Source organism: Chrysochloris asiatica, unplaced genomic scaffold (assembly GCF_000296735.1).
Source record: "Chrysochloris asiatica unplaced genomic scaffold, ChrAsi1.0 scaffold00058, whole genome shotgun sequence".
NCBI classification, from domain to species: domain Eukaryota; kingdom Metazoa; phylum Chordata; class Mammalia; order Afrosoricida; family Chrysochloridae; genus Chrysochloris; species Chrysochloris asiatica.
Genome location: NW_006408576.1, coordinates 2,289,572 through 2,314,233, shown reverse-complemented (window position 1 = coordinate 2,314,233; position 24,662 = coordinate 2,289,572). Strand labels below are relative to the sequence as shown.

The window sequence follows — 24,662 nt, the reverse complement described above, 5'->3', positions numbered from 1 at the left end:
AGGAGCGCTCTGGTAGCGTAGTGGTTACAAATTGGGCTGCTAATCTCAGGGTGAGCAGTTCAAACTACCAGCTGTTCCGTGGGAGAAAGATGAGGCTTTCTGCTCCCATAAAGATTTACAGCCTAGGGTTGCTATGAGTCAGAACTGACTCCACAGCACATAACAACAACAAATACACACACACACATATATGAGAGAGAGAGAGAGTGTGAGAGAGAGAGAGAGAGATTGAGACTTTGGGTGTGCTACTATAGGGTCAGCATTGGACTGCAAACCACAAGGTCAGCAGTTCAAAACCACCAGCCACTCCTCTTGAAATCCTGTGCCACTTGATGACACGTAACAACAAATATTGTGGTCAAAAGTGATTAAAGTCATTTCTAATCTATTTTAACTAAATATGTGCCAAAATGTCTACAATACAAGAAAACATGAAGTAAGTAGGTGGGGACTAGATGAATAGATGTAGAAAAGGATGTTTTTACTTCAAAAGTGTACTATGAGAATAATTAAAATGACACACATTGCTATAATCTTTAAGTGACAATTTAGGAGTTTACAGACTGAGTTGCTTAAAAAGAGACTATGAAAAGTAAGGATATAGGAGGAAGAACCATCAGGATAATCTTTATATAAGCAAGAGAGACATTGCTGAGTTCATGTTCCATATTCAGTGTGTGTCCATTGCCATCAATAAACATGGGCTGATGAGAAAATCTGCCATAGCATTTATAATATATTTGTAATTTTATTTGTATTTTATCTCTAAAATCCATTTGTAATTTTATTCTCACAAGTGAATGCATTATAAATTCAAGGGAAAGACACAAAAAAATTAAAGTTAATACAACTATTATTAGGTGTATATATGGTAAGACATTAAATAAATCTTTTATTTAAAACTTCACTCACTATATTGAGCTTTTTTTTCAGCATATAATATTAAGCGATGAACAATTTATAAAATAATATATAAGGAAACAACCTTTATATTAGGATATTTACCTTCTCAGCAATCACTTCAAACTTTTTCCCTGTCCTAAAGTGTATTCAAACAGAAAAGACTCCTGAATGTAAATGTTAAAGCTACTCCTAAGACACATGTACTATGATTTCATATTAGAGAGATTTTCTAATCATTTATCTGAAATGCCAGGAATATTCCTCAATAACATTTTAACAAAAGGAAAAGAGAAGCAAGATTCTATTCTAAATCTCATTGTAATGGCACCTAGTTCCCAAGTGTATTTTCACTGAAATTGGAGACGAAATTATCATAAGTATACTTATCTTCTTTCTTATAATTACAGAATGTTAGCTTTTACGTATGCATGAGTCTGAACTGACCACCACCAACAAAAAGGTGTGTGTGGTAATGCCAATCATTTACTCAGTTGTAGATGTCTTCATCATTGAGATTCCACTATGTTAAAACATGGGGATGGAATAAAGAGACTCCATCTGGCAACTGTTTCTTTGTGAGACTCAATAATACGACAAAAGCTTCTAAGAGAAATTTATGAACAACAGTTGATTAAATCTTTAGGGTGGCACAAATGGTTAACTCTCAGCTACTAACCAAAAGGTTGGTCATTTGAGTCCAACCAGAGGCATTTAAGGGCCTGCTAATCTACTTTCAAATAATCAGCCATTAAAAACCCTATGAATTACAATTCTATTATGATACAAATCGCGTCCTCTTAGAAGGGATAACTTGGTAGCAATGTTTTAAAAAATATTAACCAGGAATATCTTCTACACTCAATTGAATTATAAATTTTTAGCCATCAAATAAACATTTGAACCTCAGTGAGAGCAAGCAAATATATGTCAGAGAAAATGCATTTTAAAAAGACACAAAATGTATAACATGTATACTATATGGTGGTAGTGTGCCCTAGCGTTGGTTCTCACTCATATCAACCCTGCATAGGATTTCCAAAGCTATAAGTCTTTACTGGAGTAGAAAGCCTCATCTATCTCATGGGGAATGACTGGTAGTTTCGAACTGCTGACATTGAAGTTGGCAGTACGACTCATAATCACTATGCTAGGAATGCTAAATTAATTGCTTCTTGTTTACCACCACCATTTGGACAACTTTATTTCTATAATTAGAATTAGTAATGATTCCTTTTGCTCTTGAAATTATCATATTTGATTAATTATGATTGGTAAGAAGCACTATTGATATATTTTCATTCTGAATTTTATTAGCATATTTGTTGTTGCTAAGTGCTCTGGTAGGTTGTGTAGTGGTTAGGAATCGGGCTGCTAACCTCAGGGTCAGCAGTTTGAAACTACCAGCTGCTCCACAGGAGAAAGATGAGGCTTTCTGCTCCCGTAAAGATTTGCAGCCTTGGAAACCGTGTAGGGTCGCTATGAGTCGGAACCGACTCCACGGTACTTAACAACAACAACAAGAGCCATCAAGTCAATTCCTACTTCCAGCGACCCTGTATAGGGTTTCTGAGGAGCAGCTGGTGGGTTTGAACTACCAACCTTGTGTTTCGGAGAGTCCAGTGCTGATCCTACAGTGCTGTACCAGTTACACTATTAAAATGTCACTACATATTTTTGTATTGTTGTCAAGTGCTGTTGAGTCGGTTCCAACTCATAGTGACCCTGTATAGGGTTTCCAAGGAGCGGCTGGTGAGCTTTTAGAACTGACCTTTCGGTTCAAGCCAAACTTGCAGTCCGGCACATTAACCTGCATTTTTGAAGCACCTTATTTTAGAGTTTTTGCCAATGTTTACCAAGTTATTTTCCTCCATACAATTTAAAATGGGCTTAGAGATTGTCACATTATTTTCACTATAAATATTTTGAGATATAGCTGTTTTCTGAGAAACAGATCATTCTTACCCATTACATATTTTTCATAAGACAAAAAAATGACTGAAAGAGATTTAAGGATTATATTTCTTAGACTTTAAGGCTTGGCACACATTGTAATTTTAGGCAATTTAAATGTGGACTTAATCCTAAATTTAAATTTGTGACACCTGCAAACTCATTTCCAGATTTGCATATTGCAATTTCCAGAAACAAAAATTTCAGTCTGTTATAAAGATAAACTGTCACTGTGCCATTTTGCCACTAGGCCTGCTGCCTCTCTCCCAACATCCAAAACTTAATCAGTTCAAAAGATGTCTTGTCACACAGACAATTTGGATTTTTGAAATTCCAATTCCTCTTTCTTCCTGGTTCTCTCCAACCAACACCAATCTCTTTTCTCAGGATGCTTTGCTTACTGGCTGCCTGAGCCAAAACTTGCTTGTTAAGAAAAAAATTGACAGGTATGAATGGCAAACAACAGGAAAACAGATTTTTTTTTTTTCATAATATAACTGAAAAGCTTGAAAGAGAAATTTTTAAAATTAGATATCTACAGAAATTTTTTTTGAATATTTTATTTTATGGAAATATTTTATTTTGTGGAAAAATATATGCTCAAAAATACTTCCAATATTTCATTTAAAAAAGTTAATGGATTCTAATGTTTGGAATAAGTGTAGGAGAAAGGGGCAGGGCAAATCATAAACCATTTTTGCTTCTGCATGGTGGAATATTGAATTATTATATCTGTAAGGTATATTTTAGAACGAAGGTTGTTTTTTACATCTTTACTCTTTTTAAATAATTCTGATGAGTGAAAATATCTTAGTGAGATAAAGAATCTGAATTTACCATCAGATGCAAGTAAATTGCTTAGATACCAAGATTCCAATTCCACTGCTGAGTCAAATCTTTATCATTGTTGTTAAGTGTGTTGAGTCAGTTCCAACCCACAGTGACCCTGCATCAGAGCAGCTGATGCGCTTGAACTGCTAACCTTGCAGTTCAAACTGACTTTGCTGTCCAGTGCATTAATCCACAGTTCCACACCAAGATTCCAAAATCCATATTAGAGGGATTTCAAATTCAATGAATTGTGCTTTGATGTTGTTGTCAAGGGCCGTCGAGTCGGTTCCAACCCATAGTGACCCTGTATAGGGTTTCCGAGGAGCAGCTGGTGAGCTTTAACCCTCAACCTTGAAGTTCAAACAACTTTGCAGTCTGGTGCATTAACCCAGCTGCCATCAAGTCAGTGCAGATTCATGGTGAATCTGTAAACATTGCCCTGTCCTCCTCCATCTCTATTTTTGGTTGCAGACAGAACAACAGTAACCCAGTGGGTTTCCATTGCTTCATTTTTAGAAATACATTGCTCAATATTTATTTCTAATATATTTTGATCTTTAAACTCTGTTGAACACCACATACCAGTATGACGAGTCTCTATTGACAACATTATATTGCCCGTGTATGGCATGCATTGGCAATCAAAAGAACCCAGAACCCCAGCTTAAAAGACGAAAATTTGACCACTGAACACCACTATGCTTAGGTTGTAAAAGTTACTTAACACTCAAACAAAATGAAAACAAACAAAAAATATCCATAAAGTATTTTAACTTCACTTACTCATGTTAACCTGATGAGCAAATGAACAGTTATTGTCACCATTCTACTTTATTTCTGAAATATTAATAAAAAGGAATTCACTATACATATGGGTAAATTTATTTTGAGAAAGCTTATGCTTCATCGCAAATTAAGATTCCCTGAAACAAATACATGAGGAATGTTGAAAAATCAAATTGTACTTGGTGGGCTTAAATCAAAACAAATATGTGCAGCAAATGCATCAATTTCTTGTTTTTTTGTATATCAAATAAATTATTATCTACATGGGGAAGACACTGTTTATATGTATATGAAAAAAAACAAATTAAGATATAATACCATTTCACTCATATAAATTCCAAAATCACATAAAAATACATGTATTATGGATATATTTATGCATATATATTGTTCATGCAAAAATATGTCGATTATTTAAAATTTCAAATGGAGCAATGTATATCAATATCAGTATAATAATAATCATGGTGGAAGGGATAAGAGAACGAGGCTTCAGTTACATTTCTAGTATTTAATTTTTTTAAATGTAGCCTTCTTAAGCAAATATGGCAATTTAGATAAGTGGTATTTCATGTTATTTTGTTTATTATATTCTAACTTTTCATTTAAAAATTATAAAATTAAAGGAAAGAATCATAAAGCTTCTTAGGATATTATGCAAAATACCTTTGTTTCTATGATTTTTAGATATTTTAAATTATCTTTTTAATATACTTTAAATATAATTTTTTTTTGTATTTTTACTCCCTGACACATTTTTTTTTTTTTGGTATTTTTAAATATTTAAATTGGGGGGGGGGTATTTTTACTCCCTGATTGCTAAAGAATGCTCACAAACACACAGAAATACACAAAATATTATTTTACATTGAAAATAAATATAAACTTTTGTTAACAAATGTTAACAAATTATTTGCTATTTTAATGTTTTCATGCTGTTAAGTTACAACTTTGCTCATTAAAGTGAGATGTAATATGGATACTATTAAAAAACATTTTAATGAGCTAGCTTCATAACATTGTAAGTTATAGCATAGCACAATCTGCAAAAGTCAGCCATTATTCAGACTAGTTTAGAGGTGAATTTTAGTTATTTTGCTGACGATTACATTTCAGTACATATCCTTTTCAGAGATTGCCAAATTTCTATAGCTGATATAAAATTTCAAAACACAGGTTAAACCATAAAGTTTTTCTGCAGTCAATATCTGTGATGTTTTGCAAATCAAAGACTTTAGATTTTACTTTAATTTTGAGGTGACTTCTTTCTATATTATAGTTTGTTTATATACAATGATTACTTTTCCCATACTTAAAAAATACTGTTATACAGCCCTTTGCTGAAAATGCTAAGGAAGCAATTCTTTTGGAAATAAACTATCTAAGTAAAAAAGCAATGGACATTGTTACTTTGTTGTTGTTAACTGCCATCGAGTCACTTCTGGGTTTCAGAGGAAGAACTGGTGGGTTTGAACCACTGGCCTTGTGGTTAACAGTACAGTACTTATCCTACAGCGCCACACTAGGACTTCAAGAGACAGAATATTTTAAAGGAGAATGGATCCTTAACTTTAACACACGTAGAAGGGTATTGAGTGATTTTATAAACAATTTAAAGCAAGCTGATGTTGCACTATAGGATAAAGCACTGACTGCAAGTTCGGTTTGAACCACTATGTCAATGGTTCAATCTTGCCAGCCGCTTGTTGGAAATCCTACACAGGTTTTTAATGAGTCTTAAGTGACTAGATAGCTTAACAACAAATCAATCAACAAGTAGATAGATGCTCAATACACAGACTTATTTCCCTTGGGGGGGGGATAAAAAATGGTATTGTGAGTGAATAATACACATATAAAACTTAACATACACTCAAACCAAACTCACTTTGATCATTTTACTCACTTTCACTCATAACGACGTTGTATAAGGTTTTCGAGGCTATAAACATTTATCAGGACAGTCCCCTCTTTCTTCCTCAGAGTGGATGCTGGGTTTGAATGGCTGACTTTGTGATTAGCAGTCCATTGTTTATCCTAAAACACTATCAGAACTCCTTAAAAATTAATAAGGGCCTACTGAACTGCTCCCATAAAGATTTACAGCCTTGGAAACCCTGTGCAGAGTCGCTATGGGTCAGAGCCGACTCCATGGCACATAACAACAACAACTGAACTTATCTTACATAATTCTTCAACTGGTAAACTAATACTGAAAAAATCAAGACTCAGAATTATATGGTTAATTTCTAGACATAACCATCATTCTTCATATGGTATTACAATATTACAAATAAGAGCATTTGCTCTATATCAATGAGCTTGCTATATGAAGGGGCAAAGATATTTAGAGACTCTTAACAGCCTTTAAGATCATCTTTCATTAGCAGGACACAGTTGAGACTGAGAAGATTACAGAAATCTTTTAAACCAACAATTCAAATTACTGGGATCTATTAGGATAATGGACTTCTGGTGCAGTTCTGTGGGTTAATGTGCTGGAATACAAAGTTGGTTTGAACTGCAAGGTCAGTGGTTCAAGTTCACAAGTTATTCCTCCAAAACCCTATAAAGGGTTGCTTTGGGTCGCAACTGACTCAACAGCAACAACATTAGGATAAGTGCGAGCAAACCACACCAATTTACTATGTGAATTGTTATTGTTATTGTTGTTAAGTGCCTTTGAGTCGGGTCCAACACAACCACCCTGCATAGGGTTTCCAAGGAGCGGCTGGTGAGCTTGAACCATAACCTTGCAGCTCAAAGTGATCTTGCAGACCAGTGCATTAACCAACTGCACCACACCAGGACTCCTACTGTATGAATATATGTGTAGAAACTGGTTTAAAGAAATGAAAAATAAGGGATTTAAACAAATTAATAAAATGAACACACAAAAACACATAAAGCTCTCTACCACTCATCTATCATTTGTTGTAATGTAGTAACTTTCATGTTGCTGGGATGCTGGAAGATATGTCACAGGTATACATACCCAGGCTGAACAGGTTTCAGCTGAACTTCCAGACTAAAACAGAATAGGATGAAAGGGAGACAGGCTAATTCTGAATATTTAGTCACTGATAACCATATGTATAGCAATGGAACATTATTGAATATAGTGCCAGATGATGAAAATATTACGAAAAGCAGCAGAACGGTATCCGATATTGCGCCTGTAGATGAGCACTTCAGGTTGAAACACACTCAAAATATGACTGGGAAAGAGCTGCCCCCTCAAAGTAGAGTTGACCATAATCACATGAATGGAGCAAAGCTTTTGGGACACTCATTTGCTGATGTAAAAATTCAAGAATAAACTGCAATATTTAGTATTCTATGGGCAAAATATTGAATGGAGACAGCATCAAAATAAGATGGAAAGAATGCACCTAGTTGCTGTACCAAAAAGAAATGGTTGATGTGCAACCATTTCAAGAGGTAGCACATGTGCCAGAGCTAATAGTACTGAAGGAAAAAGTCCAAGGTTCACCGAAGCCATTAGCAAAGAACAAGGCTCTGGGAATTGATGGAATACAAATTGAAATGTATCAACAAATTGATGCAGCACTGGAGACACTAACTCATGTGTGCCAAGAAATTTGGAAGACAGCTACCTGGCAAACTAATTTGTGCCCATTCCAAAGAGAGGTGATCCAATAGAATGCAGAAATCATTGGACCATATCATTAATATCACAAGTAAGTAAACTTTTGCTAAAGATAATTCAAAAGCAGTTGACAGGAAACTATTATAAGCTTAAACCAATTCAGATGAGGACATGTAACAAGGGATATCATTGCTGATGTCACATGGATCTTTACTTAAAGCAAATATTAAAAAGATGTTTACCTTGTTTTATTTACTATTAAAAAGGCTTCTGATCATGTGGATCATAACAATCTATGAACAGCATTGTATAGAATGAGTTATAAAGAATACATCATTGTACTCACAAGGAACTTATAAGCAGTGGTTCAAACAAAACAAGGGGACACTGGATAGTTTTAAATTAAGAAAGCTGTTCACCAGCTTTTTTCACCATACCTATTTTTCACCATACCTATTCAATTTACACACTGAGCAAATAATCCTAGAAGCTGGATTACATAAAGAAAAGAGGCATCAGGATTGGAGGAAGACTCAACCAGTTATATGCAGATGATACAACCTTGATTTCCGAAAACGAGGAAGACTTAAAATACTTACTGATTAATATCAAAGACTACAGTCTTTAGTATGGGTTGCATAAAACATAAATTCTCACCATTATACTAATAAATAACATCAAGATAAATGCAGATTGAAATTATCAAAGATTTCATGTTGCTGGGATCAACCATGAACACTCATGGAATCACAGGTCAAGAAATCAATGTATTTATTGTATTAGGCAAATCTGCTGCATAAGACCTCTTTAAAGTGTTCAAGAGCAAAGATCTCAGTTTGAGGACTAAGGCATGCCTGACATAAGCCATAGTATTTTCAATAGCCTCATATGAAGGACCTCTGGTAGCGTAGTGGTTACGAATCGGGCTGCGAACCGCAAGGTCAGCAGTTTGAAACTACCAGCTGCTCCGCAGGAGAAAGATGAGGCTTTCTGTTCCCGTTAAGATTTACAGCCTCGGAAACCCTGCACAGGGTTGCTATGAGTCGAAACCGACTCCACGGCACATAACAACAACAACAACAACATATGAATGTGTAAGTTGGACATTGAATAAGGAAGACAGTAGCAGAATTGATGCAATTGAGTTATAGTGCTGGAGTAGAATGTACCATGGACTGCCCGAAAAACAAACAAATCTGTGTTGAAAGCAGTACAGCTGGAATGGTCTTTAGAAGCTAGGATGGACAGACTTCACCACTCATTCTTGGGATATATTATCAGGAGAGACCAGTCCCTGGAGGAGGACATCATACTTGGCAAAGAGGAAAGTAAGTGAAAAAGAGGAAGATCCCCAATTAGATGTATTGGCATAGTGGCAGCAACAATGGGCTCAAGCCTAGAAATGATTTTGAGATCATCACAGGACTGACTGGGCAATGTTTCATTCCGTTTTGCATATGGTCGTGTTTAGTCAGTACCAACTAGATGGCACCTTTCAACAACTTCTTATTAATTAAAAAAGGCATTTTGTAATTTGTTTATAGGTTGGATAAATGATAAATTATCTCTTATGAGACACTTATCATTACTCTAAATTTGAGGACATATTATAATAAATATTCAAGTTAGGAATTAAAAAAAAATAAAAGACAAAATACTAAAACATATAAGGATCGTACAGGTATTACTGCTTTATGGAGCAAAACAATCAGGAATAAATGGGGAAACTGTGAATAAATTTTAGTGAATAATAGCACTAAACATGCATTTACACATACTCTTCACTTTTATCAACACTGTTAGGTTCCAAAGACCAGTTTATTATGTAAAAATCAGTTTCCTATGAAATGGAAGAAGACCACATTATATCACAAAATGCACAAAATCTGCATCATTACACAACTGCCAAATCCCATCATTACACTGCCTTCCAATTACATCATTAGATAACTGCCAAACAACTGAGTATCATGACCCTGGTGACTTGACCTTTACCATGACAACCAAATTTACTCCCACGTTACAACTTGACATTTCTTACTGCGGGATGAACACTGTTAATATGCAAACTAGGCAGTTTCTAGATTTTCACTACTGTCATAAATGCAAAGTGGCAGACAAAGAGATAGGAGCAGAAGTATTTATTACAAACAAGTGATTATAGAATGTATATTTCATCCATTAGAAACTACCACTGTTTTTTTTATGAGTTCTGGTAACAAAATCACCTGTGTTGGAAAGCTTAACTTTCTTAATTCAGATCAAATAACATTTCTTTGATATCCCTCACATTACATATAATGTAAGTTATAAATCAATCGTTTCTTAAATAATTTTTGAAAGATCAATGAGCTACTATGACATATCTAAACCAATTTGAAATGCCTCCTGAATGTACAAAACCATGCAACTGTTTGAATTAGTGCACTGTTTGCTGTCATTTAGTGCTCTTACTTTACATGTTCCAAAATGCTCCTATTTAGCCCTTCATTCATTCATTTGTTAAGTTACTCACAAATCACTTTTAACTCATTTGCCAATTGTAAAGGTACATTTGGGGAGCAAAAATGAAAGGTAGCATGGTCTTTGATGATAGTTGCATATGATCTAACAGTAATAAAGCGGAAAAAAACAAACAAACAAATATTTGCAGCACCAATAAAGGTTCCTAATATGTTATAGACAATGACGTCAGTAGAATTTGTAGGAAAAGAGAAAGCTAAAATACTGAAAGTTTAAGTTCAGGACAGCATATGATATGCCTTGAATTTAGAGTAAAAATATTTCAGTCCAATTTATATTTGGGTACTCCTGGTTTGGTGCTATAAGATCAGCATGGGACTTTAAAACACAAGTTTGGATGTTCAAATTCAGCTATACAGGGTCACTGTGAGTGGGAACTGACCCAATGGCACTAAACAACAACAACAATTATATTTGGAGTCCTGGTGTGGCACTGTATGTTAGGCACTGGAACTGGACTGCTAACTGCAAGGTCGGCAGGTTCAAACCCACCAATCATTCCTCAGAAACCCTATACAGGGTCACTATGAATCAGAACCGACTCAATGGCACTTAACAACCAACAATGATAATATTGAAATTGAGTGCTTAGACTTACGATATTAGAAAGAAAGAAAAAAATCTCCTCAACACAATTTTCCTGACCTTTTTCTCACCAATGCAGCTTTCAATTTTCGTAAAACTTCATGAGAAGTTCCCATGATCATCCTTTAAGAAAATATATCAAGATTATCCCTATGGAATTAAAAAAAAAAAATCAGTTGCCACCACATTGTGCCTTGATTTAAACTGATTCCCTCGGAATTCACTTTTGAGTAGATTTCCTTTTTTTGGAAAATATTCTAATGAGACTAAGACAAGTGTATTACTGAGCACAGAGAAACAATTAAACATGTTTTCTTTGGATAAGCTGTGCAAGTGTGAAAAGGAAACATACTAGCAATATTTATTGACTTACTGTCATATTCATTAATTTATTATGCAGTATTCCTTAAATTATAAATTGGCAGAGCTGTACAACGAACTATTTATCTTAGCTCTGTAATTAACTTTGTAATGCCAGATCAATAATTTTCTCTTCCTAAGTCTTCAGTTCCTAAATAGTAAAATAAGAATATGGAATTCTATAAAATGTATTCTAGCTGTATACTTGCCATGATTTAGATTACTAAGTATAATGTAGACATCTACTGAAACATTTTCTTCATATGTAATTTCCCTACTACAATCGTATACACCACTAACATAAACCTAAAATAGAAAAATGTAATTATGTCAAATATACATGGACAATTATACAAGTAAATGAATAACCCACAAAAATAATACAGAAATATGAGGAAAAGATGGCTCCTCGCTTTTACCTATTTTTCAAGAGATAACAAGGACACCTGGTGGCTCAGTGATTAAAGCCCTCAGGTGCTAATCAAAAGGTCCACAGATCAAACCTACCAGCCACTCCATAGGAAAAGAATTAGCAGTCTATGTCTGTAAGTTGTTACTGTTAAGTGCCTTTGTGTCATTTCTGACTCATAGCGAACCTGTATAGAATTTCCTGAGGAGCAACTGGTAGGGGTATCTATATTCCGCCCTGCTTGGTCATTATGAGTAGTTATTCAGTGGGCAGCAAGGGGATTGATAAGGAGATAAGTATAGAATACTGAGATTAAAAATGTCATGCTGATCTGAAGGGATAAGGAAAAGAAATAAAATACTGATTTTAGATTTCTAAACCCTGATACTGAATCTGACATACTTATGTGTTCTGGAATTCTCATTCTTTGAAATGTTACCCATAGTTTATTATGATTCATAAAGTTGAATGCCTTTGCCTAGTCAATAAATTACAAGTAGACATCTTTTTGGCATTCTCAACTTTCAGCCATGATACATCTTATAACACCAATGGTATCCCTCATTCCATGTCTTCTGCTGAATCCAACTTGAATTTCTGGCAGTTCTCTGTCAATGTACTTACTGCTGCAGTCCATTTTGAATTGTCTACAGCAAAATTTTACTTGCATGTAATATTAATGATATTGTTCAATGAAATCTGCATTCTGTTGGGTCACTTTTCTTTCACATAGGTACAAATATGGATTTCTTCCAATCAGTTAGCCAGATAGCCATCTTCCGAATTTCTTGGCATAGAGAAGTGAGTGCCTCCATGGTTACAGCAGTTTGCTGGAACATTTTAATATGTATCCCATGAATTCAGGAGGCTTGTTCGTCACCAATGCTTTCAATGAACTGGGGCTTCTTCCTTCAACATCAGCAGTTCTTGAACATATGCTAATATGCTACCTCTTCAAATGAATGAACATTGATCATTCAGTGACCTTTTCACCTTCTTTCATGCTTTCTGTGTCATTCTATATTTTGTGCACAATATTGCAACCTGACGCTTGATACTTTTCTTAAGTTCTTTCAGCTTGAAAAACATTGAGCTTATTTTTCTCTTATGATTTTTAACTCCTGATCTTTAGGCATTTCATTGTATAATTTACTTTGTCTTCTCGAGCTTCCCTTTGAAATTTCTTGTTCATCTCCTTTACTTATCATTTCTTTGACTTTAGCTTCTCTACACTCAAGAGCAAGTTTCATAGTTTTTTCTGACATCATTTTGGTCTTTTTTCATTCCTGTGTCTTTAAAGATGTTTTGATATTCTTAAGGTAACAACAAATCTGTTCTTGAGATGGTCTCATAATTTAGATGGGATATACTTCAGATCATATTTTGGCTCTTGTGGACTTGAATTATTTTCTTCATCTTTAACTTGAATAGAAGTAACTGATGGTCTGGTCCACATTTGGCCCCTGGCCTTGTTTTAGCAGATTATAGAAATCAAATGACGTATTGCATTAGGCAAATCTGCTGCACAAGACCTTTCTAAAGTGTTGAAGAGCAAAGATGTCAGCTTGAGGATTAAGGTGCACCTGACCCAAGCCATAGTATTTTCAATAACCTCATATGCATGTGAAAGCTGGACAGTGAATAAGGAAGATCATAGAAGAATTGATGCTTTTGAGTTATGGTGTTGGAGGAGAATATTGAAAGTGCCATGGGCTGCCAAAGGAACCAATAGATCCGTTTTGGAAGAAGTGCAGCCAGAGTGTTCCTTGGAGGCCAAGATGGCCAAACTTTGTCTCTCATACTTCGGACATATTGTCAGGAAGGACCAGTCATTAGAGAAGGACATCATGTTTGGTAAGGTGGATGGTCAGAGAAAAAGAGGAAGCCCCCCAATGAGATGGATTAGTCAAGTGGCAGCATCGATGGACTAAAGTGTGGCAACAGTAGTGAGGTTGGCTCAGGATCGGGCAGTGTTTCGTTCTGCTGTGCATAAGGTCGCTTTGAGTTGGTACCGACTCGATGGCACCTAACAACAACAATTGACCTTCCTCATCTCTTACCACAGATGTAATCCATTTCATCCCTGTGTAGTCCATCTGATGAAGTCCACGTGTAGAGTCATTGTTCATATTCATAAAAAACAAACATATTTGCTTTGAGTAAGTCATTGGTCTTGCAAATTTGTATCATGTGATCTCCAGCATCATTTCTATCATTAACTACTGATCCTTTTGCTTTGTTTCCAATTTTTGCATTCCAATCAGCAGTATCTTGAATGCACATTTGTTCAATTTCAGACTAAAGAGGCTGGTGGAATTCTTCAGTTTTAACACCTTTGGATTTAGTGATTGATGCGTAAATCTAAATGATAGTGATATTAACTGGTTTTCTTTTTATGCATATGACATTATTCTATCACAGCTAGATCTTGAAATGTTCTTTTTGACAATGAATGTGATGCCATTCTGCTTCAATGTATTATTCCCAACATAGTTTACCATATGATTGTCCAATTAAAAATGGCAATGCTAGTCCATTTCAGCTCAATAATGCCTAGGATATCGATCTTAATGCATCCAATTACAATTCCAAAAACTTCCAATTTTCCTGGATTCATACATTTGTGCATTCCATATTCTGATTATTAATGGATGCTTGCAGCTATTTCTTCTCATTTTGTGATGTGCATCATCAACCAATGAAGGCCCCAAAAGCTTATTCCATCCAGGTCATTAAGATCAACACTACTTTGATGAGGCAACTCTTTTTCAGTGGCATTTTGAATGCCTTCCAACTTGATGGGTTCATCTTCCAGCATGAACAAATGTTGCGCTGCTATATAAGACAAATGTGCGCTGCTATATAAGAGTTTTTGTGGGTAACCCTTATGCTTCTCCTTCTTTCTAGTTTGTATTAGTATGGAAGCTCTGCTGAAACCTGTCTATCATGGATGCCCCTGCTGTTATTTAAAATACCAATGGCATATTGTTGGGTCAGAACATGGCACTGGCCAGGGAGTGGCTATAGCTCATCAGGAACTCTCTTCTTCTAGCCAGGAGTAACTCATTGTTTCTGAAGGAAACCAGAGAATGCTAAGTTATTGTTATGCACAACACCATATTAGAATGATGTCATACTGTTATATAACCTTTGAGTATATTTGGCAAGATGCCATCTTTGTTCTGTAGTAGTGTCAAAGGAGTTTCCCCACATGAGGGTAAGGAAGAAAAGTGCAAACAGATATAGAAGGGAGAAGGGAATCAAACAGAGGGAGAAGAAACAAACAAATGAAGGAAAGAAAGCTTGAGAGAGCTCTAGTATTAGAGAGGACAGAAGGGCAAGAGACTACCTGAGACCCTTTCCCCTGAGCTGACCATTGTTTTGTTGAAGAAAGGAATGAACCATCTCCCCACCATACCTTGTATGGTCATTTGGCTGCCCGATCCAGTCAACCTGTTAAGTTGGGGTACTGAGAAACCCCAACGTCCTATTCTGCAATACACATAGCTTCCAGAATTACAGCAATACACAAGTTACAACAGTATGACAAACTGTCAGGCAAGTGATGGAGAAGTAACATGTAGGTCTATGTATTTGTGACTGACATGTCATGCAACATAAACAGTGGAATTAGTGAGTTACTTATTTAAACCGTACCTAAGTTTTATCATTTGTATTAAAGGAAACCTATTGCATAATGAATTGGGGAGTTTTAACTACATATTTAATGTAATATGTTTATAACACTGCTGACATATATAAGAAGAATAATACATATTTCTTATTAATTTTAGTAATAATAGAATGTTCTTATCCAAATAATAAACTCATTTCTATTGATTTTAATATCTATATTGTGTGCATATGTATTGAACCGAATCTGATGATGAATTTCTTTATTTTCATAAGACCCAAGATCCCAACACATTAATTCTGCTGATAGATTATATAATGACTATATCTTACATTTCTGCTCTTAAAAGCATTTAAAATGGAAATCAATTATTATCAACCAGGTTTCTTGATGAAGGATTACATAGAAATATTTAATAAGGTGGACAAAATGAAAATTGTTATGTTTGAGAACCCCAGAGATACCTTCTGTCTTTAATTCTAAAAATAATTGTGACCTTTAAAAAATGTCTTTTTCATTTTCTAAGCACACGATAAATTTTCCTGACATGAAAAGTTTTATTTTTTGAACCAACTGAAGAAGGTAGGATTTCAATAAATGTACCACTTCATATAATAGGGGTTAGTCACAATATTATTCTGTACCTGGGACTTATAAGAAATTGTGATCATAGTAGCTGGATATGATTTCCGGTGACAAAATGATTTCCTCTTAATTTCATCCCTTCATTCCCCTAATTGCCAACCCATGCATGCAAGTTTATTCAATTATGTGTTCATTACATTTATTGAAGAACAGCTTTCATAAAGACCAATATATTTTATTATTTGTTTATTACTTCAAAAGATAATTAAATATTAAAAGTAGCAGAGACTGGATAAGAATCCTTATTAGCCTGGTGTTGTAATATACCCTCACCCTCTGAAAGGTAAGAATTTTAATCTCACATCCATGATGTTTCTTGTTGTTGTTGTTAAGTGCCATGGAGTCGGTTCTGACTCATAGTGACCCTGTACAGGGTTTCTGAGGCTATAAATCTTTACAGGAGCAGAAAGCCTCATCTTTCTCCCTTGGAACGGCTGGTAGTTTTGAACTGCTGACCTTGAGGTTAGCAGCCCAATTCATTTGTTGTTGTTGTTAAGTGCCGTCGAGTCGGTTCCGACCCATAGCGACCCTGTACAGGGTTTCTGAGGCTGTAAATCTTTACGGGAACAGAATGCCTCATCTTTCTCCTGCGAAGCGGCTGGTAGTTTCGAACTGCTGGCTTTAAGGTTCGCAGCTCGATTCGTAACTACTACGCTACCAGAGCTCCTTTGTAGGCATCTGTAAATCCCCTGAAGTTGTAGCATAATTGCATACATGTGAAAATACATTCATTGTCTTAATAAAGAGTTTATAATTTTCATCAAGAACTTAATCTAGGGGGAATAGTCTGATATTTAAGGATACAAAAAAAAAGAATATTTTTTTCTGGCCTATTGTTGTTTCTAAGTTCCATCAAGTCGGTTCTGACCCATAGTGACCCTGTATAGGGTTTCTGAGGAGCAGCTGGTGAGCTTGAACCACCAACCTTGCAGTTCCAACTGCTTTGCAGTCTGGTTCAATTAAAGAATAAAAGATTCAGTACTTTTACTATATCTTGAGTGAGATTTTCTACAGTGTAAAAAACTGTTACTGAAAATGGTAAATGTTTAAATGGTTAAAATTTCTCCCTCAGTTTCCTCATTTTTCTCTACTCCCATCATTGTCTGGTAGCTAGAAAAAGTAAAAGAAGAAAAAGAAAAAGTAAAGCTAACAGTGGTCATGCTAATTGGATTAACCTGGGCATAAAATTTACCTATAGCTTTGAAAGAAGAATGACTTATTGTTAAGAACTTTACAAAAGCTTTTAAAGTGCAGCTGGAATTTACAGAATGGAAAGGGAACAAGAATGCTATAGCATTCAGGTCCTGGATCTTAGAATGGGTGAAGAACAGTAGAACATATAGCACACTCATCTTCACCCTTTTATTTGTTTTTGTTTTTTCTAGTCCTAGAACTATAGGAACTATAGAGAGGATCCTATAGTGGAGATGGTATGAACTAGTTAGACTTTCTGACATACTATGGTGGTAGAACAGGACAGATTTGAGCTCTAAACAACAGAAGAAACAGAAATTTTAAATGAAAAATATGAGCAATGCTATCCATAAACAGAAATACATTTGAAATACACATGAAATCCTAGAGTTACTATTATTTGGGAATCATATTGTATTTTCTTAATATACTAATAAAAATTTCTCAATTAATGCATCAAATTTTGCTAGCATCTGTGTATTGCAGTATTTTCTCTGTAGGAAATACTGATCATAGGATTTTAGTTGAAATAAAAATCACCTGCTTACTTATTTCCAAGTTGAAACTCATAAAGACTCAGAGGAACAGACATAAGGGGTATATATCCTCCAGAGTCTGTATCCTCCAAAAACACCAACAATGAATTGAAATATTTTCAAAAACACACTGAAGATACCTTCCTTTAACTACATGGTATCTTGAGTATCATTTTTATAGCTAATGGATGTATTTAAATGAAAGATCTATAAAGGATCCCTGAAACATAAAGTTGAAATTATTTAAGTCTTCTAGAAAGAAAATCAGAAAATTGAATTTTATTCTAATATAGAATATTCCACCTGCAGTAGTTTACTTTGAGTTAAAAAACTGAGGCAGATGTCAAAAATATTTCCCTTAACATTTATTCAATATTCTACTGTATCCAATAAATAAATAAATTTCTTACCCATAAGCAAAATTCATTTGTGAGTTAACAGTAAATTGAAGCCAAGAAGGACTATGCTTCCAGCATGAAAATGCATATTTACATCCACAGATACAAAGGTACAGAGGAAATACCTGGTACTAGGAATACTCATGAGATTTTTCATTGTATGCCATTCCAGATGAATTCTTTTCCTTTTTGTAAGCACAGTAGCTACTATATTATGCATTTTTTACTTTCTAATTAGAGCATATAACAGTTAATAATGAGGTATTAGGGGCTATGTTTTTACTAAAGCTCCTCAAAGAAAATATTTTAAGAAATACATTTAAAAAGTCAGGTACAGAATAAATGATGTTATTTTGAACGTAGTATTTTAGTTGTGAATAATCAGAATCAGTATAAGGAATACTTTAATAGTGGCCTCATAGCTTTCATTAGTAAACATTCTTGCACAATCCATTTTAAATAACTTTCAAGTGACTAAGACCTTCTTGGCTCATAAATTCGAAACATTTTGACACATACCACTGGAAGCATGGAGATCCAGAAGCACTTACATTTGCACTGTGATTGCTTCCACTAGTACAGATGACATCTTGTTTTTGAATAGTTAGTACCTCTTTTGTTAGCTTCAATCGGATGTCATAGGCATTTTCAGACCCTTCATCATACAACAAGGCGATACCAGTTTTAGTCTGTAGAAACAAAGTGGAAATACAAAAAAAAAAAAAAAAAATTGTTTAAGTAAAGAAGAATCATTGGTGATGGCAAATTATAAGTTGCTTCCTTTTCAACAACGTTCTAAGATAATATGTATATTCATCTAATGTGAACAGAAGATTTATATTTATCCCTTAAAATTTTTGACCAATTTATCACACATTAATACGACCTTCAATAGTTGGTCCAATTCCCTATTAAATAGGACTTGGAAAGAAAATCTAAAGACTTCATTCACATTTAAAATTTTTGTTTCTGCATTCTAGATATCCTTCATATTTCACTATAAAATTAATTTCAGTATAAAAATTAATATTATTAACAAAGACAAATGTATCATTTTGCTAGCAGATAAAAAAAACAAAACAGAGAACAAATGGTGAATTTGAATTACCATTTGACCTGGATGCTAGCAGGCCCACTATGCCAGCAGGGTTGCCCATAAAGATTACAGCCTTGCGAACCCTAGGGGACACTTCTAATTTATACTACAGCATGGCTATAAGTCAAGATGTACTTGATTGCAGTGTTTTGTGTTGTTTTGTTTTGTTTTTTTCTGTTTATAATAGAGATGAGTGTCTAGATTTAATACTCTTGGCTGCACATGGGAATGAAATACAGAACTCTTAAAAAATACTATCTGAAACATAACCACAGATTTAATTTAGATTTCTTTGGTATGACATTCAGACTGAGAATCAGGAATTTAAAAACTCACCAAATTAATCTACTATATAGCAAAGCTTGAGAATGATGGGTTTACGTAAGAGTTTATTGCTACTCAACAAGTGGCCTATTCACAGGCAGAAAAGGCAACTCTGTGAACCCAGTGGAATTGCAAAATCCTACTGAAGTAGGTCTACTGAACAATATCTGTATCCTATTGCTATCATTAGGTGATTCATTGTTGTTGTTGTTAAGTGCTGTTGAGTTGACTTTGACCCACAGCGACCCTGTATAGGGTTTCCAAGGTGCAAATGGTGAGCTTGAACCACTGACCTTACAGTTCAAATGACTTTGGCGTCTAACGCATTAGCCCACAGCGCCACACCAGGACTCTTGATTCATACTGTACATTAAAGTCTAGGAAACTCTGGGAACGGTTTCCTATGACTGTCAATTGCGTAACACTCAGTTTTTTAAAAAAATTATACTCCATTATATTGCATTGGAATCCTGGTGTGAGATAAAGCACTGGACTGCAAGGTTGGTTTGAAAAACAAGGATGGTGGTTCAAACTCACGATCTACTGCTTGTAGACCGTATTCTGGGTCGCTATGAGTCAGAACCAACTCAACAGCACTTATCAACAACAGTAACATATTAAATTTAATTAGTTACCAACCACATCCATGCATGATTCTACTGATATACAGTATGTACAGTGGCTATCTGAAATAAATACCAGTAAATTTAAAACTGCAATTCATATATCACCTATGACTATACAGAGGAGTCCTGACTTAGTCCTGTAGGATGGGCATTGAGTTACCTACTGAAAGGTTGCTTGTTCAAACCCACCAGCTGCTATACCAGCCATTCCTTGGAAACACTATACGGGGTTGTCATAAATCAGAACCAAATTGGTAACATTGAACAACACCACCATTCAGTACATAGTTTTTCCCCTTAAGTTTTCACTTCAAAATAAATATAAATATGAATTCTAATTTTTTTCCTAACGCCTGTGGAATGCCTGTATACTAGCCAGGTTTCTCGAACTCCGTTTTGGAAACTACCAGAGAGTTGTGGGTGTTGTTGTTATTGTTGTTATGTGGCATTGATGTGGTTACAACCCATAGCAAGCCTTTAAAGAATTTCCAAGAAGTGGTGGTGAGCTTGAACCATCGACCTTGCAGTTCCACTGACTTTGCAGTCCAGTGCATTAACACACAGCAGTGGTGGTGCTTATGTGCCAGCTTCCAGATCATAGTGACCCTGGGTAGGGTTTCTGAGGTTGTCAATCTTTACAGGAGCCGAAAACATGGCCTTTCAGGGAGGTTTAAATGGTAGTAATTGTCTTACATGAGTATATCTAAAATTTTGTATTACTGTTGGCTGGCTGTTGCTGTTGCTGCCATCCAGTAGAGACCATATGCAGAATGGAACTGGTCAACAAAATGTTCATGGTTACAACCTTTCAGATGCATACTGCCAGTGATGCGTGGCGAGAATATCTCTGGTGTGTTTGAATCACCAATCTTTCAGCTAGTAGTCAAGTGCTAAATCATTTGCACCACTTCTCTGTTTCTAATGACTCAGTAGCTGCACAGGCATATCTCATAGGACTAAAGAGAAATCCACACCCACATTCCAGGGCTGACTAACCATTTGAAGTGACTTGAAAAGACATACACCTGGACAGTTGTTGTTGTTGTTAGATGCCATCCAGTCAGTACCGACCCATACCGACCTTATGCACAGTAGAATAAAACACTGCCCAATCCTGGGCCAACCTCACTACTGTTGCCATGCTTGAGTCCATCGATGCTTCCCTTTGGCCAGTCCATCTCACTGCGGGTCTTCCTCTTTTTCTCTGACTCTCCACCTTCCCAAAGATGATATCCTTATCCAGTGACTCATCCCTCCTGACAATATGTCCAAAGTATGAGAGATGTCCAAAGTTTGGCCATCTTGGCCTCCAAGGAGCACTCTGGAGCACTTCTTCCAAAATGGATCTATTGGTTCTTTGGGTAGCCCATGGCACTTTCAATATTCTCCTCCAACACCATAATGCAAAAGCATCAATTGTTCTACGATGTGTTCCCTTTATTCTTGTCCTTCACTTTGCAGTCACAGGGAACTGAGCACTCCAAAGAGGTTAAAACAGGAGAAGAGACCTAATATCATAGAAATCAGTAAATATTTTCACCAAGACTATATATATGTTTGGAGTCCTGGTGTGGCACTGTGGGTTAATGCGCCAGACTGCGAAGCCATTTGAACTGTAAGGTCAGGAGTTCAAGCTCACCAGCTGCTCTTTGGAAACCTTATACAGGGTCAGTATGGGTCAGAACCGACTCGATGACACTTTACAACAACAACATATATATGTTTATGAGCCATAGTGGTAAAGTGGGTTATGTACTGGGCTGCTAACTACAAAGTAAGGAGTTTTAATTCACCAACTGCTAATCAGGTGAAAGGGCTTTCTACTCCTGCAAAGATTTACAGCCTCAGAAACCCTAAAAAGTGTCAGTATGAGTCAGACCAAAACAATGGCACACAGAAGCATGCATGTTTTTATAATTAAAAAATAACTCATTGTAAAAAAAAATTGATGAAACATGCAAATACATGCAATGAATACCTTACTTTTCTTTTGATTTCTCACAGCACTTTGCAAAAATATTTATCTGAACATTTACTGCATTTATTTTAGCATGCCATGTGTCTGTTTAAGTAACTGTATCTCCCAATAGACCCTTAGCAGTTAGAAAGCAGATACTTTCATTTTCTTTTTTGTTCCGGGAGCTGATAACACAATGCCCACCATATAATAGGTATCCACTCCGTAAGTGTACAATTGAAAATAAAAAGAACTTAGGGGGCAGTGCTTTCAAATACGTCTCACTTATTCCACTGCCTTTATGATCGGAAAACAGCAGTCCGTTTTTGTTCTAAAGGATAAAGAACTTGAGAGATGATATCTAAATGGCATCCCTGAAGTCACTCTTAGTGACAAAGATAGAATTAGAAGACCCGGATTTTTATTCTAAGTGTATGCTTTGTTTCTGACATAAGTCACTAAGTGTATATACTTGGTTTCTGACATAACATGAGGTGGGAATTGCAATGAGTCCCCTCTTTTTGAAATCCTCTTCCTTTTAAAAGGTCATATTGAGATTGAATTCCCACTTTAGGAGTTAGAGGAACTCCAAAATCCCTTCTGCCATCACAGCTTTCAGGACAATCTTACCTTAATAGCTGCTATTGTTTGGGACACCTTCTATTCTTCTTTCAGCCACTACACGCTCTTGTTCTTTTAGTTCACCTGCAACTTGCTAAAACACTGAAGTCCTACCAAAATCAGGACAATCACTGATTTTTACAAAGGTTTCTGCAGAATGGGGCTCCTAGTGCTTCTATATTTGCCATCACTATCAGGACCCAAGCATAAATCTCCACTGCTGCCTTGCTAGGTTCTAGACTGTTTTCATGTCATCTGGGACACCTACTGTGTCTTTATCCACTTCCCAAGACTCTTTCTAGAGTTCAAGAAACCATCTCCATATTTGTGTGTGCACTCACACAAATGCACAACCCATATATTAATATGCCATGATCAGTACAGGAATAACAATCTTAGATCATAGAGGCTTATACCGACAATCAGCACAAGGGTATCTAAAAACTGGATCCTGAGACTCAAAGCAAGAGCTGATGTCTTCTCATAAATAAACAGTTTCTTATAAGGGCTATTCCTTGTACAGTATTGTAAGTCATTTGCACTTCAGTTAAGCAGGCTTGTATCTTGGGAATCTAGTTAGTTAGGTTTTTTTTAATCCTGTTTTTGTATGGCAATGTTATATTTTCTGATTTTCTGTGCATTCCATTTCAAATCTCTTCTATTTACACATTTACAAATGCATTCATATAACAAACTTTTGTTGAGCAATCATTTATTCATCAGATATATGCTGCTGTTGTTAAGTGTTATTGAGTCAGTTTCAACTCATGGCAATGCTGTGCAGGACATCCAAGGTTGTACTTCTTTGCAGGAGCATAAAGTCTCATTTTTTCCCCGCATCCGTCAAATATAACAAGTATAAGATATTGACCAAAAAGCTTTCTGTCTTTATTGATATTAGAGACACATGTGAAGACTCTGGGGCCTGTCAAAGGCATTAACTGTTACTAAAGAAGCAAAACTCAAGAAAAGAGGACACACGGGCTCAGAACAGTCAACAAGAAGAAGTCAGGACCTGGGCTAATGCTCACAGCAAGCCGTACAAAGGTAATTTTACCAAAAAGAATAGCAAAACAAAGGCAAATGTTTGCTGAGAAAGCAGCTCATTGATGCTTGTTATTTAGCACAAGAATTATTTTCAGGATATATAAAAAAGATACAATATTGATTCACATAATATCAATGTAAAAGCACATAAACAATTGCATGGGATATAAATTTCATGTACAATATAAATTTCCAAATTGTTTAGAGCTATTGAGTTGATTCTGACTCAGTGACCCTGTATAGGGTTTCCAAGAGTGGCTTGTGGGTATAAATTGCCAAACTTGCCATTAAGCAGTCCAGTGCATATCAAGTAACTTATGTTGCTGCTACTGCTATGGTGGTGGTGATTATGTGCCATGGAGTCGCTTCCAACTTCTCGCAACACTGGACAGTGTTTCTGAGGCTATAAATCTTCCGGAGCAGAAAGCCTCATCTTTCTCCGGCAGAACAGCTGGTAGTTTCGAACACAGCCTGATTCTTAACCACTATGCTACCAGAGCTCCTCCTAATATGTTACTTCTACCAATTAACTGTCTTGATGATGAAATTGTCTTTAACCCATAGAGACAACTGAATGGGAAAATATAAGTTTCATATATGATAAAAAGGTAGGAAAGGATGGTTTAT

The 24,662-nt window shown here is 35.7% G+C and overlaps 1 protein-coding gene across 1 annotated transcript in view; it reads right to left on the bottom strand.

The window, feature by feature from the left end:
• Positions 1 to 24,662, bottom strand: part of SNTG2 (syntrophin, gamma 2) — a 624,924-nt gene that overhangs the window by 528,213 nt on the left and 72,049 nt on the right. The window contains exon 3 of the mRNA XM_006863995.1: positions 18,916 to 19,053. Within this exon, the coding sequence (XP_006864057.1) occupies positions 18,916 to 19,053 (138 nt within the window). The remainder of the gene's footprint in view (positions 1 to 18,915; positions 19,054 to 24,662) is intronic.